This window comes from Gadus morhua, chromosome 13 (genome assembly GCF_902167405.1).
Source record: "Gadus morhua chromosome 13, gadMor3.0, whole genome shotgun sequence".
NCBI classification, from domain to species: Eukaryota; Metazoa; Chordata; class Actinopteri; order Gadiformes; family Gadidae; genus Gadus; species Gadus morhua.
In genome coordinates this window covers 1,689,790-1,705,613 of record NC_044060.1, presented here as the reverse complement: position 1 = coordinate 1,705,613, position 15,824 = coordinate 1,689,790, and the positions used below count along the sequence as shown (strand labels likewise).

General features: G+C 48.0%; 1 protein-coding gene across 1 annotated transcript; it reads left to right on the top strand.

The window, feature by feature from the left end:
* Positions 1-352: 352 nt before the first annotated feature.
* Positions 353-11,604, top strand: uqcc1 (ubiquinol-cytochrome c reductase complex assembly factor 1). Its single transcript, XM_030374512.1, has 9 exons — positions 353-600; positions 886-990; positions 1,196-1,303; positions 4,184-4,256; positions 4,533-4,590; positions 4,926-5,034; positions 7,403-7,480; positions 8,087-8,200; positions 10,462-11,604. Exons 1-9 carry the CDS (start codon positions 526-528, stop codon positions 10,594-10,596), a joined length of 855 nt encoding a protein of 284 aa, XP_030230372.1. The 5' UTR covers positions 353-525; the 3' UTR covers positions 10,597-11,604.
* The last annotated feature ends 4,220 nt before the right edge of the window (positions 11,605-15,824 follow it).

Genomic DNA, 15,824 nt, shown 5'->3' with positions numbered 1-15,824 from the left:
AAAAATATGCAATGCATAATGTTTTTTTTAATAAAAATACATATGCATGCATTACTTATAATTACATGAACAGTTATTCACTGTTGTAGTCGTAATGACATTGTGCTAATATATGACTAGGCCTATACTTCATCTCCTACTATTATAGTAGCAAGCAGCAGTAGTATTTTATCCCTTGTACTTTTATATGAAACAGTATAATTGTATGACAAATAAATGCAACTTATATAATCGCAATAAAAAAAAATTCTCCATACTTATATATATATATTTATATTGTACTTTTCATTCAACATTTATCGCACGCACGATAAGCGGCAACGCTGCGTTATAGAAGCGGACCCTTTGTCTGTGGATCCGTTTTCCGATCGGACAGCTTTCGCGGCGGGACGGATTCCTTTGACATTGCTCAGAGGAGGAGGTGGGGACAGTGGCCGAGTTTCCAAAACCTGAAGGTTTAATTGGGAAGACAATTAGCCGACAGTACCAGGCTCTCTTGCTGTTGCTGAGACCCGTAGCGGAGTCATGTATCGGCGGCCGCTGCAGTCCGCGGTCCGACTCGGCATCAATGTCACCACGTCCAGAGCCGCCCTCGGAAAGGTAACCAGAAAGATGTTTTGTAACTCACAGCTCACACTCGTCTAGCCTCAATATAAGCCTTCAGTCCTCCCACATGGTGGTTCTCAACTCGAAACAGGGTGGCTAATATATATATGTATGAATGTGTATTACACATATAGATAATTATAAAATACAACGTGAGTTGTGTTTTGTAATCAAAGCGCCGCCTGCCACTCAGTGGAGCGGATGAACTGGTTCCCTGTGGCGCCTGTTTCGAACCTCTTTTTTAAATACTGCGTTTACAATCGCTGTTCATTTCTCCAGATCTCAGAACGGGAAGCTTTAGCCAGGGCGCTGTTGGCATGCCAGCAAGCCAGAGCTTCTTCCAGCACTACAACACAATGCCGGAGCCTCCACAACAGTCCCCAGGTGAGGATTAATGTTGGCAAAATGCTTGAAAGGCCACATGTACATGGATTTAAAGTAGTGTTGCTGTGCTGAAGAATTCCACTTTAAACGCTACCTTCAATTTTCTCTCCCTCTCCTCTCCTCTCCTCTCCTCCCTCCCCTCCCTTATCCTCCTCTCCCCTCCACTGCCCTCTCCTCCCTCAACTCCCTTCCTCTCTCTCCCCAGCTCTTTAACGTGAAGGAGACTCCCCAGCACTCGGAGGATGAGGTGGGATCCTTCACAAAGCTCATCGAGGCCATGGGCTTCACCGGACCCCTGAAATACAACAAATGGGTACGTGAGCGATCGGAGAGGGGGTGTGAGGGTCTACTGCTTATGGTTGGGTGTTTGACTCCCAGTCAAGGAGCATGAACCCCAATGTGTGCAGTCTACCTGTAGGTGTCCCTGAGCAAGATGCGCCCCAACCCCGACCTGGTTCTTGATGATGCAGAGATAAATAATCTCACTAAGTGTTTTGGGATGAGCTAAACGGCATGGAGTATGGGATTTACTTTGGACGAATAATTAAAGGAACGACTAGTTCTGGCTGTGGATCAGAGAATGTTATTTACAACAACTAAAACAAGGCCTAGCAATTTGGACTATTTGGAATGAATTTTGATTTTTTGTCATTTAAAACAATTGTCAAAATGTTTATTATTCAAAATATTGCAGTCGATTTTCTTTTTACTAATCGAGAAAGGCATAAAGGGTCAGTCCAGGACTAGTAAATTGTCTTGGGCTGACCCTTGCCCCAGTTCACCAGTCCAGTCGACACCCTTCAAGCTCCAAGTAGTGTGTGTGTGTGTGTGTGTGTGTGTGTGTGTGTGTGTGTGTGTGTGTGTGTGTGTGTGTGTGTGTGTGTGTGTGTGTGTGTGTGTGTGTGTGTGTGTGTGTGTGTGTGTGTGTGTGTTCCCTTCCATCGCTACACAGGCAGTATGCATTTGCACGTAGACACACAAGCATGCATACGGTTGAGTCTTCTTTCATTGGGGCTATTTAAAGATCACATACAAACGGACGGATGTTGTGCGTCTAGATTTCCCCTCCTCCTGCTGTGATAAACATAAACAGTCCCATGTTAACGCGTACATATACAGAACGACCCAATGACCAGGGCTTAATATACTAAATTCCAACAGGATCGTTTTTCCATTCTGAAGCCAGTAGTATACTTCTGCGTTGGAAGGGTTGCATAGATTTGGTGGTGGGTCTCTACGCTGGTATGTGTACGTGCGTGTGTATCTGCGTGTGTGTGGTCTTTATGGATGGGAATGTCCCATAGGTGTGCCATATTCCGTGAATGTCTATGCAGCAGGATAATTGTGCCTATAGTGCTGGGAATCTCTCCTACTGTTTCATCACAGCTCTCCTCTAAAAAGCCTTGGTGTTAGTTTGTATGCAGATTTCTACAACATATACAATTTAGTTTTACGTGTCCAATCATTTTGTGAAGAAGGCAAGGGAGGTTAATGTATAAAAAAATAAGGAAAAAACATTTTTGAGGGAAAACACTAGTCTTTGTAAAGTATGAGAATAGTTATCTTTGTACTGTATTCTGCATTAGTCACTTCAGAGAAAGGCAATAGACAAGATGGAGGTGAGTTGGCTCAGTGTTCTCCTCCGATGCGTCACAGCCTGCAGGTGTTGAGCGTTAGACGTTCTCTTGAAGGATTCTCTCTTGTTCTCTGGTTTCTTCACAACTCAACTCCCATCAGTAAGGATTCCCCCAGTACGCATGTTTTGGAAACAGTCCCCTAGAATATAGCCCAAAACTTTCTAGGTTCCTGACAATAGGGCTGAACGATTAATCAAATTCAAATCGAAATCGCAATGTAATAGAACGCGGTATGCAAATCACAAAGGCTGCGATTTGTTACTGACTGGAAATCAGTGCGATTCATTTATTTTAATTTTACAATTCAATAGTTAAATAAATAAGTTTAGAATATAAATTAATCTCAACACATCGGCCTGGCCTAAAGGAAAGAGCAGTTTCTATTTTGACTGCTTCCAATGTTGTGTTGGTCATACTAAAGAATGATTTATTTATTTTTTAGTGAATAATACACAACATAAGGAACTTAATAAATTATAAAAATGGCACATTAAATCGCAATCGCAATATTGGTCAAAATAATCGCAATTCGATTATTTACCCAAATCGTTCAGCCCTAGCTTACATGGGGTAGGGCATGCTGCGACACTTAGTCTTAGTCTACATTTTATTTGAACAGGATGGAACTCTTGGCGTCACACGTTAGGGTAGCTAGTTCGCTGGCAATCTTGTTGTTGTTGTGGAAGTCAAACCTCAATGATTGCTTCTGCTAACCTTTCCCTTAATATCGCAGCCAAACGACTCTCTCCCAGAGCGTTGAGCGTTTGGTCGGGTCTGCTAGGAGCCAACACTCTCTAGGAGTCGACACTCCTTGCTCAGGGTTTGATGGATTGGGATAGGGCTAATTGTATTCCCACTCCGAGCCAGGCGGTGTTGTTGTTGCCCTGGCAGCCGGGAAGGACCCTGGCTGCTGCCACGCTGGTGGTTTCGTGGTCTTTATCGGGTCTTTATCCTCCGGGAGGTGGAGAGAGCGTGGTGGAATGCACGGTTATCCGAGCCATTTGGCACCGTGCTAGTCTGAAGGGCTGGCACTGCCGTACCCCGCGCTCTGTGACTCACTTCCTGTCTCCTGCTCCCAGGAGGATGTTGCTGTGCTCTGTGTCACCATCTCCTCCCCCTTTGGAAGAGGGGGTGGTTGTGATGATTTGATTGGCAGGTCACGGCAACACGGGTTCTGTGGTGACTTGGCTGACAGCCGATCAGACACAGGAACATCCTCCATGTCGGTCTCTTCAAGTTGAAAAGAAACCGAGCGCCCTTGGGTTAAAAAAGGATATCTATTATGTATACATCTATGATAAATGTGAATGGAACACGATAAGGGTAGATTAAATTAACATTCGTTCATGCATTAATAAACCTCATAAGACTGGATAGGGACAAGCACTTAAAAAGAATTGCAGGTGATCCGATGGTCACCTGGGAGATGAACAAGGAGATCTTCATAACCTGAAGCCTGGCGATGTTGGAAATGATCCTGACCTGGCCCAAACCCATGGTCAGATCTGTTTCTGCTCTGCTGATGAATAATCTCTGCTTATATTTTCTCTTTACAGAAAATCAAGATTGCTGCCTTGCGCATGTACACCTGCTGTGTAGAAAGAATAAATTACGACGACTTCTTTGAAAGTAAGTCTCGCACGCACACACATTTCACACCTATGATGGAGTAGTGCAACATTACACGCTGGAGCGGAACTGCAGCTGTGTCTTCTTCAGACTATAGTGACCTAAAGAAACCGCCGTTCATCTCCACGTTAAACACACACCCACAACTGGTTTGGCTGTGCACAGAGCCAAGGTGTCACGATGTTGTTTATCTCAACCATGTTCTTTTGAGAAGGAACGCTGTATCAAACCACTCAGACATCAGAGATTAAAGGGGTGTGTGTGTGTCTCTCTCAGGGTGCACGCTTCCAGACACGCTCAACTCGTGGTTCTTGATAGCCCAGCTGCACGTATGGTGAGTAGGATTTGTGTGTGTGTGCACATGTTTACACCTGCACACGTTGTCCTCTCCAGGCTGAATGCGATGTTTAAGTAGGAGTAACAGACACTCAAACAACTTCATTCATTGTCTCTTTCTCTTTCTTTTCTTTATATATCCGTTGCAGGTTCTCATCCCGTAACAAAACCCTCCTCTTCTCTCTCTCTGCCTCAGCTCTGTTTTGTATTCACTCGTCTCCTTTCCTCGACCACATTTGCCCTGTCACTCTTTTAGCACACCTGTCTCTCTCGTGCCCTGTCTCACTGTCTCCAGTCTCACGCGTCTCCCCCTCTCTCCCCCCCTCCCTGCAGGATGTGTCTGGTGCGGATGCGTCAGGAGGGGCGCGAGGGGAAGTATATGTGCCGCTACATCGTCCACTCCATGTGGGAGGACGTGGAGCAGAGGTGCAAGATCATGGGGGTGAGTAGAGAGAGAGAGGGGGGGGGGGGGGAAGAGAGAGACTATGGGGGTGAGTAGAGAGAGAGAGAGGGGGGGGGGGAGAGAGAGAGACCATGGGGGTGAGTAGAGAGAGAGAGGGGGGGGGGAGAGAGAGAGACCATGGGGGTGTGTAGAGAGAGAGAGGGGGGGAGGAGAAACCATGGGGGTGAGTAGAGAGAGACCATGGGGGTGAGTAGAGAGAGAGAGAGGGGGGGGGGGGGGGGAAGAGAGAGAGACCATGGGGGAGAGTAGAGAGAGAGAAACCATGGGGGTGAGTAGAGAGAGAGAGGGGGAGAGACTATGGGGGTGAGTAGAGAGAGAGAGGGGGAGAGAGTGGAGGTGGAGAGACACAGACAGACTGAACATGGGGGTGAAAAGAGTGGGGGCGAGAGACCCCCCCCCCCCCCCCCCGCCACCGTCCGTCGGGGTGAGTAGAGGGCGATGTGCGGCTGCTTGAGGGGGAACCGTCACGGCTAGTCCCGAGTACTGCGTCGTCCGCGTGTTGTGAAGAAATGAACCCCATTGGTCGATGTGGGGGACGGTGACGGAGGGGAGCGGAGGTCCGCGGTGCCTCCGCAACACGCGTGTGAAGCGGCCCTCTCTCAAGGTCTGCCGCTAAACGTTTAGGAGCGCGGGCGATAATGGAACCCTCGCTTGGAGGCGTGGTCAGTGCACCAGCGGGCCGGGCCTAACCCAACAGAGCTGGCTTCACTCACACAGGAGGACCATGTTGAGAACACTCACCTGGAACGTGTGTGTGTGTGTGTGTGTGTGTGTGTGTGTGTGTGTGTGTGTGTGTGTGTGTGTGTGTGTGTGTGTGTGTGTGTGTGTGTGTGTGTGTGTGTGTGTGTGTGTGTGTGTGTGTGTGTGTGTGTGTGTGTGTGTGTGTGTGTGTGTTGGGGTACCACCTGGTGAATGATTGTGGTTCGGTAGTGATGATATGGTGTAATTTGCTCCCAAGGTCCAGAGAGTCAGTCAGTGTGTGTTTGTGTGTGCGTGCATTCTCGCTCTTGTGTGAGAAGAAGCAGGCCACACATGTGTGAGTGCGCACAGACCAGAATATACGCAGCTGTGAAAACACCTGGGACGGACACACACACACACAGGCACACACTTCTCATCATTCAGATGAGACACGTCATTTCTCATCTGTGCTCCTGTTCCTTAAGCCTGCTGATCCTAACCTGAGGTTACCTCTCCCCTGTACTTTGAATCAAAGGCTCAGACACAAACAACCACCTGGATAAGGTTAGTTTCAAAGACCGTCCAAATGAAGATCTACTAAAATCTTTTTTGGAATAAAAGGATGATTTTCGTGTGTGTGTGTGTGTGTGTGTGTGTGTGTGTGTGTGTGTGTGTGTGTGTGTGTGTGTGTGTGTGTGTGTGTGTGTGTGTGTGTGTGTGTGTGTGTGTGTGTGTGTGTGTGTGTGTGTGTGTGTGTGTGGAGCCAAGGTATCCCATGAACGCGACGTTTGATAGGTGGTGTTTATAGTGAGCGGAGGGAAAGCTGTCACCTGATCTTGATGGCTCACTAGGCCACTCGTAATACAGGTTCAGGGGTTCAATGAGTTTAACACACGCACGCACACACATCCACACAAACGCTACACCCTGACGGCCCCGACAGGTCGTTTTGTACACGGACAGAAGCCATGTAACAATGTATACATGCATAATATCCCAGACGGTATAAAAAAACTCAAGACCAATGCACAGTTTGAGTAGCCTAAAATGACCGGGTGTGCCCCTATCAACTCCTCACTGAAGACGTTGATTCCCATCCAAGGAAACCACCTCCTGAATAACATTCCCTGCAGTGGGAGCGCTCTGAATCCCATGAATCCGTCGGCCCGGTCGGTGTGCATGCGGTGCCCCTGTTCCGACAGAGTAATCAGGCGGCACTTCAGGGGCCCCCGTGAGGACCGGGGCCCCGTGATTGGAGGGCCTCTAGGGTTTCATGCTAATGCAGCAGAGGAGCCGTGAAAACAGCGGTCATGGTCTGGCTCTGACCGCTGGGGCGCTGCCGTCACCTGAGGCCGGCTGGCTCCCACTCAGTGGCCAGGTTTAGCTATCCTAGAGCGTCCCATCCGTACCTCAGGTAACCTGCTGCTGCTACTGCGGCGCTGACCTGAGGGTTATACCTGGACGGGGAGCTTGTGTCTGTGTTTGCTCTGGCGGATGAGTCCGTCCTCCCTCCCGGTCAGACACATTTCTGGATTGTCTGTTGTTCCGATAATTCTTGATTTCCCCATGAGAAACGCAAATGATTTGTATTGGTGGAAATATTTTGATTAAATTCCATTTAATCATCTTTTATGTCTCTCTGTCTCTCTCTCCGTCTCTCTCTTAGATTGATGCTTCTCACAGGAAGGAGAGTTTGAAGTCAATGACGGAGACTTTCTATGCTGCCATATTTGGATACGATGAGGTGAGAGAAAGAACTTCACAGAAGAAGCTCATTTGTACACATTTATCCAACGCGATTTACAACGGTTCACACACGTGTTCACCCGCCGACGGCGGAGTCAACCATACAAGGCGTAGGCCAATTCGTCGGGAGCAGTTAGGACTAGGTGTCTTGCTCATCCTAACGCATTTGATATTTAGGGAATTTTGCAGACGCATTATCCAAAGTGACTTACAATAAGTACATCTGTCAGAAGAGTCGATGCAGTAAAGACGTTCATAGAACCAAGTGCCAAGCACTAACGATCACTAGGTTAACCAATTAACCCATTCCCCGTACACAACAAACACGGCTAGGATAAGATGCTACACAATGCTTAGTGCTATTTTTAAGTTCCAGCTCAAAAATGCAAGCTAGGAGGCACTTAAAAAAAAACGGTTAAGCAGCTTATGTGTTATAAAACAATTATGTGTAGGAGAAATCTGTGTAGAGATGTCACTGTGTGCCTTAGTGCCTCTCACTCACTCACTCACTCACTCACTCACTCACTCACTCACTCACTCACTCACTCACTCACTCACTCACTCACTCACTCACTCACTCACTCACTCACTCTCTCGCTCTCAGGGCATCCTGTCTGACGACAGAGTGCTGGCTGCAGCCCTGTGGAGGAACCTGTTCAACAGAGAGTGTGAGGACCCCCGACAGCTGGAGCTCATGTTGGAGTACGTCCGCAAACAGGTACAACCATAAAGGGATATATCTGCACACGGTTGAGCCGACGTTGAGGGGCGACTGCGAGGCTCTCATTCTAAAGCGCTTCGAGTGAGCGTGGTTTGGAAAGTGTTGTACAAGTCCAATCCGTTGCACATAACTTGCACACGTCTCGTGCACATCATCAGATGAATCCATACTTCAGTTTCATATGCCATTTCTATATTTCCATCCTGCTCTTCTCTTTCCTCTGGCTAATCTTTCCTTCCATCCAATTCTGTCAACTTTACTCTCCCCTCATCTCTCGTCCTCCCTCCTCCTCCTCCTCCTCCTCTTCATCTGTGTTTTATATCCTTTTTGTTGGAGTGAAGGCAGCAGGTGCCAGAGACACCTGCAGCTCCATCTGCTGCTGGGGCCTCAGCCTGATCTCATTAACCCCTTCACCCACCTTTCACCTCCTCCTGCTCCCCTTCCCCGCACAATCACCTCCTCCTCCTGCTTCCCCTCACCTCCTCTCCCTCCTCCTGCTACCCTTCACCTCCTCTTCCTCCTCCTGCTTCCCCTCACCTCCTCTCCCTCCTCCTGCTACCCTTCACCTCCTCTTCCTCCTCCTGCTACCCTTCACCTCCTCTTCCTCCTCCTGCTACCCTTCACCTCTTCTTCCTCCTCCTGCTTCCCCTCACCTCCTCTTCCTCCTCCTGCTACCCTTCACCTCCTCTTCCTCCTCCTGCTTCCCCTCACCTCCTCTTCCTCCTCCTGCTTCCCCTCACCTCCCCCTCCCCCCTCCCCCCCGTCACTGCCTTTTCCCTTCAGTCTTATCTTTCTCTTGCGGCCTGTTCTTCTCTTTTTCCCTCGGTCTTCAACTCAAGAAACACAAGCACGCACGCACGCACGCACACGCACACACTCTGACGCACACACAGGAGCAGGTTGGCCGGGCCCAGGATCTTTGTCCGTAGTAATCAGGCGCTGTGGTGTGACCTCTGCTCTGACATCACAACGAGTGCTTTAAAGCATGAGTCCCCGTCGCAGTACCAAGGAGTTCCCCCCCCCTGACCATCTGAAGGGCCGGCTAGCCACCGCTAGGGTCGGCTGGTTATTTGAGAAGCATTTCCCGTCGTATTTGTGGAAATTCTTTCAACATCTCAACAGCAATCGATAAATCAAATGCTTGACATATTTTAATAAATCCCAGTTTGTATCCGTCCTGTCGCAGGCCTGGGATGAGCTTGTCCAATCATTCCCTACGTCCCAACTGCATTGATTGGACAGCTTACCTGTCTCTCTCTCTGCCTACCTACCTGTCTGTCTGTCTGTCTGTCTGCCTGTTTGCAGCGTCCCCTAGCAGTAGCTCTGCCCTGAAGGGCAGAGCTACTGCTAAAACTGGAGAGCTAGGCTTGTGTTTTTTGGGGGGGGGGGGCGGGATTTATATCCTACTCAGGCTGGATTCTCCAAGTTTCCTACCCTAGCTTTAAGATGGTCGATATGATTGGACTCCGTGAGGAGTCATTAGGTCTAAGAACATTCTGACCCTTCTGTAAGGTCTTGACGTGGTCCCTCTAAACGGGCTCTTGGGGACCTCTGGTGGTCTGCGAAGGGTACTACAGGTGGGGCGTCTTTAAAAAAAGATTGACATAATCTAAAGCAGGGGTCACCAACCTTTTTGAACCTGAGAGCTACTTCATGGGTACTGAGTCATACGAAGGGCACCCAGTTTGATCCACTCTTCTGAAATAACCAATTTGCTCAGTTTGCCTTTAGTTATATGATACTCATCTATGTGAAGACACTGATCATGTTAATGATTTCTCACAATAATTATCAATTACGACTTAAAAAATTTGGGAAAGAGTTGTTCAAGAATGAGCTGTGCTGTTTTCAGAACAGGCCTGCGGGCCCCTCATGTGGTCCTTGCTGGTGCCCGCGGGCCTGTGTTGGTGACCCCTGATCTAAAGTGAATATATATATATATATTTTCATTCTATTAATATGCAATAGTTTTGTAAATCATTGAGGATAAAATCACAACTTTTTGGTTTAATAAGGTATCATTGTTTCTTTCTCAAATGTCAGAAGATTTCCTTTAACTAGTGTCGCTTTGAGTCATCAGTACATCAGTTCTATCAACACAAGGTGTGTGTGTGTGTATAAACGACAACATACTTCCTTTTAATGTTTGGAACAGTAATCTCCTCATGTAAGTAAAGCACCGAATAAAAGTGTGTGTGTGTGTGGGTGTGGGTGTGGGGGTGGGTGTGGGTGTGTGTGTGTGTGTGCGCCCTCTACAGATGCAGTACATCGACTCCCTGGACGCGGAGGACCTGCTGCTGACCGGGGAGGTGAAATGGCGCCCCATGCTGGAGGAGAACGCGCAGAGCATCCTCAAGGTGGCCACGCCCACCTACAACGACGCCGGCCTCTGAGGCCCCGCCCACTCCTCTCTCTCCTCTGCATCTCCCAACATGTTTCTTCTTTGTTTTTTTTCTTTTCCCCCCCCCCTCTAGTTGCATTGTAGACAATCGCCATGGAGATCTGAGGATACTGTAGTCCTAACCTTCAATTGTGTTCCCCCCCCGCCCCCTCCTCCTATCGGGAGGTGAGAGAGGAGTTTTGTTTATTTTCTTTAATCCTCCTCCTTTCCTCACTCCATCCTTCTAGAGTGAGACACTCAAAGGGACATCTCCCCCCTCCTTTCTTTATCTTCTCCATCGCAGGCCTATCCCAGGTCCATAACCCCCCCCCCCCACTCAGCTCGGAGAGAAAAATCTCAGGCACTCTCTCTCGCTCTCTCTCTCTCTCTCCAGACTCTCACCCAGTGACCTTTGCCCTCCCCACCAAAAACATCCCTTTGGCCCCACCAGGCAAAACACGCAGACCCCCCCCCCCCGGCGCGGTTTCCTGTGAGTTCAGAGAGCTCTTCCTGTTTACAATAGTACCACTTCCTGTCTATGGAGGAAATAAGAACGGATAGACACACACCAAGGAAAGACCTCAAACTGCTTCTGTGTATTTATAACGCTCACATTCTCACCTGATGCATGTCCACATAATTTATATATTTTTACCATTTGTACGTACTTCTCATCTTACTGCTAGAACTTTACATTGAATCACATTCTCAAGACTTGCAGAGACGACAAACCTCATTGGGCCCGGACGCAATAATAGAGATTTCAATCAGCAAAAGCTGTTTTTAGGTTCAGGGGTCGTCTTTGTCGCGTCAGAGAGCTCATGTTCCTCATCTCCGCTCCTTCTCTTCGTGTGTGTGTGTCTCTCTCTCTCTCTCTCCCCCTCTCCATCACCTGTTCCTTGCGCCTTCTCTCTGAACTGTACAGGAAAGCTTTTAGCCGACCGTTCCCCACAGACCATGTTTAACAATGAGGTTCTCCTTGTTTTAAAAAAACACTTAATAAAAATGTTTCTCCAGACGACCGTGGCTTCCTGCTTTTTCTTGTTCTTCTACTGGGGACTCCTGTGTGATCAGTAGAATGTGCTGACTGTAGTGCAGATCTGATGCACACAGGTCACCTGCGGTCGGAACTCCCTTCAGTCAGAGAGCCTTCGGTTTGCATAACCGGCGTCGCGTGAACCTGTCTGCAGTGTCTGAGTTCAGCTCCTGGTGTAAATGATTTGTGGAATGGCCCCCATACGTCAAAGCTTTGTACAAAGTCACGGGACTTTCAGTGTGTTTTTCTATGTTTGCTTTATTGTAATGTAAATGTCTGTGTCTAGCTGTGTTACAAGTGGGGAGTTGAGTAAGTGTAATTAGTTTTAAATTTTCTTACTATTTACCTCAGCTGTTAGTGAGTGAAATGCATCATTATCCAAGTTGACAGCACACCTGCGTCCATGAGCCAATTAAAACGTTTGACAGCTCCCTGATCAATCAGGCTCCCACGTTCACACGGGGTAATTCATCTTGTTTATTAATCACAGTACCGTGAAATGCGACACTTCACAATATCGGAAAACGTAGAAAGTGATGGAGCACAGAGGGAGGGAACGTTGTCAGGTGGCTGAGCAACAGAATCCTGCGCTCTCGCTTCCGTCTGCTCTACAGCTCTCTAGTAGAACAGCTTCAAAGGCTCGGAGATGGCAGGTATAATTATTCCTCGAGTTTGAAAGTTTACACAAAGTGCCATGCGCTATTTCTCCTCACAGATTGTTATTGTTCGAGGGGGTGGGAGGGAGGGCGGGGCCTTAATTATGGAGTATGTAAATATCACATTTTCTCATGACACGATTTTGCCACTAGAGGGCAATACACACTCATTACGAATCCGACCTGTTGGACTCGTATCACTACGTTTCCAATCATACCAGCTTCTCACCTTTACCTGGCCTCTACTCGTACGTCCATGGTTAAGTCCCGAAAACAAGTGACTGCATCGCTGATCGCTAGAGAGAACCTCCCCATTGTCAGGTCACACAGGGCTGCGCTTTTGACAATATGCACCTGCTCGCATTACATCAAATCATCAAGTCACAGAATTAAATCCAAACATAAACGAAGCATCAGCAGAGAATAAACATGGATGACAGCTAACCGGTTATGTAATGAATTCATGTTCATACGTGTGTGTCTGTGTGTGTGAGTCTTAACGTGTGGGTGTGCGCCCATGTCAGTTTGAATGATGTTTATTAGCGTTGACTGACAGCGGTCTATTCCTTAGTGACTTGCGTGTTATTTCATCTTAGGACACGCGTGCGCCAAACACACACCTGTATATAATAACACCACCTATATATCACGCGCGCGCGCACACACACACACACACACACACACACAATGGTGTGTCTAGGGACTTGGCAGGGGGTTTATCACTTCATTCCTGGGGCTGGCCTGGCTCCCTGGCGCTTTTACTTTGATAGGACAAGCTTTCCTCAGCCAGGACAGAGTCTCTACAGGATGTCGCTGTCTGTTAGTCTCTGCTCCTGCGTTCGTGTTTTCCTCGGTCTGTGAGGGTATCGGGACATTCTGCTGATCTTCATGAGATCCTGGAGACTTTCTGATCACTTCCCAGTCAGTTTGCAGCAGTTCTGACCATCTGGGACAGAGAGAGTCAGGTATCAATCATCCGGTTATAAAGCAGCAGTCCATCAATGGACTTTGAACTCTAGAGTCTCGGCCTTAATCACCTGATCGCCCCGTTGGTCCGCTGGGTGGGTAAGCATTCTAGAACATTTGGTCAACATGACAACACAATGCAATCTTTTTAGTTCTGCACTCCAGTTCCCGACACAGTTGCATACTCTGGCCTCTAGCTTCCTCTTTGTGTTTGTGTATGGAGGGTGTTGTGAGTGTGTTGCCTTCATTCAGGCCAAGCGGTTCCGTTGAAAGTAGACAGCGTGGGTGAGCCACTGCATTGTGTCCATTCACAAATAGAACCTGTTTAGCCAAACCTCCACCGTGGATCACAGACTGTATTCCTCTCGTCTGCGGCTTTGAGGACGTTTTAATAACGGCGGCGTTGGCTCAGGAGGTAGGGCGAGATGTCTTGCACCCAGAAGGTTGCTGGTTCCATCCCCGACTCCTCCTAGCTAAGTGTTGAGGTGTCCCTGAGCGAGACACCTCTACGCCTACCCCTTACTGCTCCTAAGCAGCTGGCCGTCGCCCTGCGTGGTCGACAGCGCCGTCGGTCTGTGAATGTGTGTGTGAATGGGTGAATGCGATGCAATAACTGTAAGGAGCTTTGAGTGGCAAAAGGTCAGTCAGCCCAAACGGAGCGAAGGAATGCTGGGTAATCGCACTCACAGGAACCAACTGGTTCCACTCAACTTTTACGAGGATGTGAGTTTGACGACGCACAAAACTAGTTTTTGAAAAAATTCAGTAACATACCACTGATCTTATTACGTCCTTTCTTTTTTTTTTTTTCATATTTCATTGTAAATGTGCCAACTATGTTGTTTAACCGCTATAACAAACAGCTACTGCAGCACAGTGCCTGTGGCCATCCCGTTCCTCAGAATGATGGCTAAAGGGCAGATTATGGTCCCACGTTCCCTTCCCGCAACGCAAGGGGGTTGCGGACCCCTATACGTCCTTCCGTCGAGGCGACGCAGCAGCGAGGGCTGTGATTGGTCCGCCTACTAAAACCAGACGCAGAACCAAAACAGGTCAAGGACTGCGTCTGCGTGGTCTTTGAACGTGAACGTGGAACCATAATCAGCCTCTTAACTCAGTACTGCCGCTGGTCCAGCCCAGGCCAGCTGTGTACCAGGGCTTGGATCTGGTAACAGCTCCCCCTCAGCCTCTGTGTTGGATTAACCTCCGGGAGTTCAGGTTAGCGATGTAGGGACTAGGGAGGCACCTATGCACACATGCACACACACACACACGTGCACGCACGCACGCACGCATGCACGCACATGTACAGAAACCAGCAACATGCCTCAAAATGCATCCATGCTGTAGATGCTACAGGATTTCTAACCATGCCCGAAGTAATACAGACTATTCTTTATACAATCTCCAGCACATACACAAATGTACATGCAACTAATACACACAAATGACCCACAAACAAAGCCGCCCACACACACGTTTCATTTAGTCCATGCTTTCGGTCTCATTGCTTCTCCTGCCAAACCGGCTTCATGTGTTTGGTTTAACACGGCAGAAACATGCTCGTAGAAACACCGCCAACATATCTTCCTCCAGGATGGACTCTAGCTGGTGGAAGTAAACTCAATGATTATTTCCATAGGGAACTCGTGGAATAGCTTCTGCTTCTTGAAAGTTATATGCAGCATAGTATCAGCCGGCCACCGAGTGTTAGCTAGATCAGGTCAGGGGGAACATTGGGTTCGATTAGGTTATTGAGGGATGGCTGGGTAGAGACTGAGTTTGGGGTTATGTATGCTGTATAATCTACCAGTGTAAGGTTGTGTGTAGTTGGGTTAGGCTTGGTTAGGGTTAATGTTACGTTGGGTTAGGTAAGGGGCAACTAGGTTAGATTTGGACTATAGTGTATTTCTGTTGAGTTATTTATGTGTACAGGGTTAATATTAGGTACGGTTTGAGACAGGTTTTTGAGACACACTCAGCATGTTAATATAACCTCTGTCTCTTGGTTGAACTCCTGGCCCAGCTCTGATTCTAATCTCAGGCCTGCAGGCTCTTTCTAGTACGTTCTATTCCAGAGAAACTCACATGGTTTGATGAGGTCAGATCCCAGTTGGAGGGAGACACTTTGCTCTATCCAGGTCAGCGTTTTGCGCTAGGGCAATCATCACACACTGAATATCCCAATCTGAACATTAAGATCAGGGATTCACACACACAACCTTCTGAATATTAAGGCTGTTTCCTGAGTTCCTTTCTTCCCTCAATCCCTAGACTATATTTACTGAGGAGGATTCACATGGTGACGCACACATTCCACACACCATCTTGGCCCCGATTATGTAAAAGAAGAATAATAACAACCGGTTGCTTGGTTACTATATAAAGTTTGGTCAAGAAGTACCAAGATGGTGGGTTTGAACTTCTTCCATGGAACTTTAGATCACATGATTGCAAACCCTCCCATCGTGAGCAGTGCATGGCACACTATTTAGGAACAACTGAGGCAGCGAATAGGGGAGATCATACAAGGAGAATCTACAGGCGTGTGTTGGTCGCTAATATATAACAAGCTGACACGGC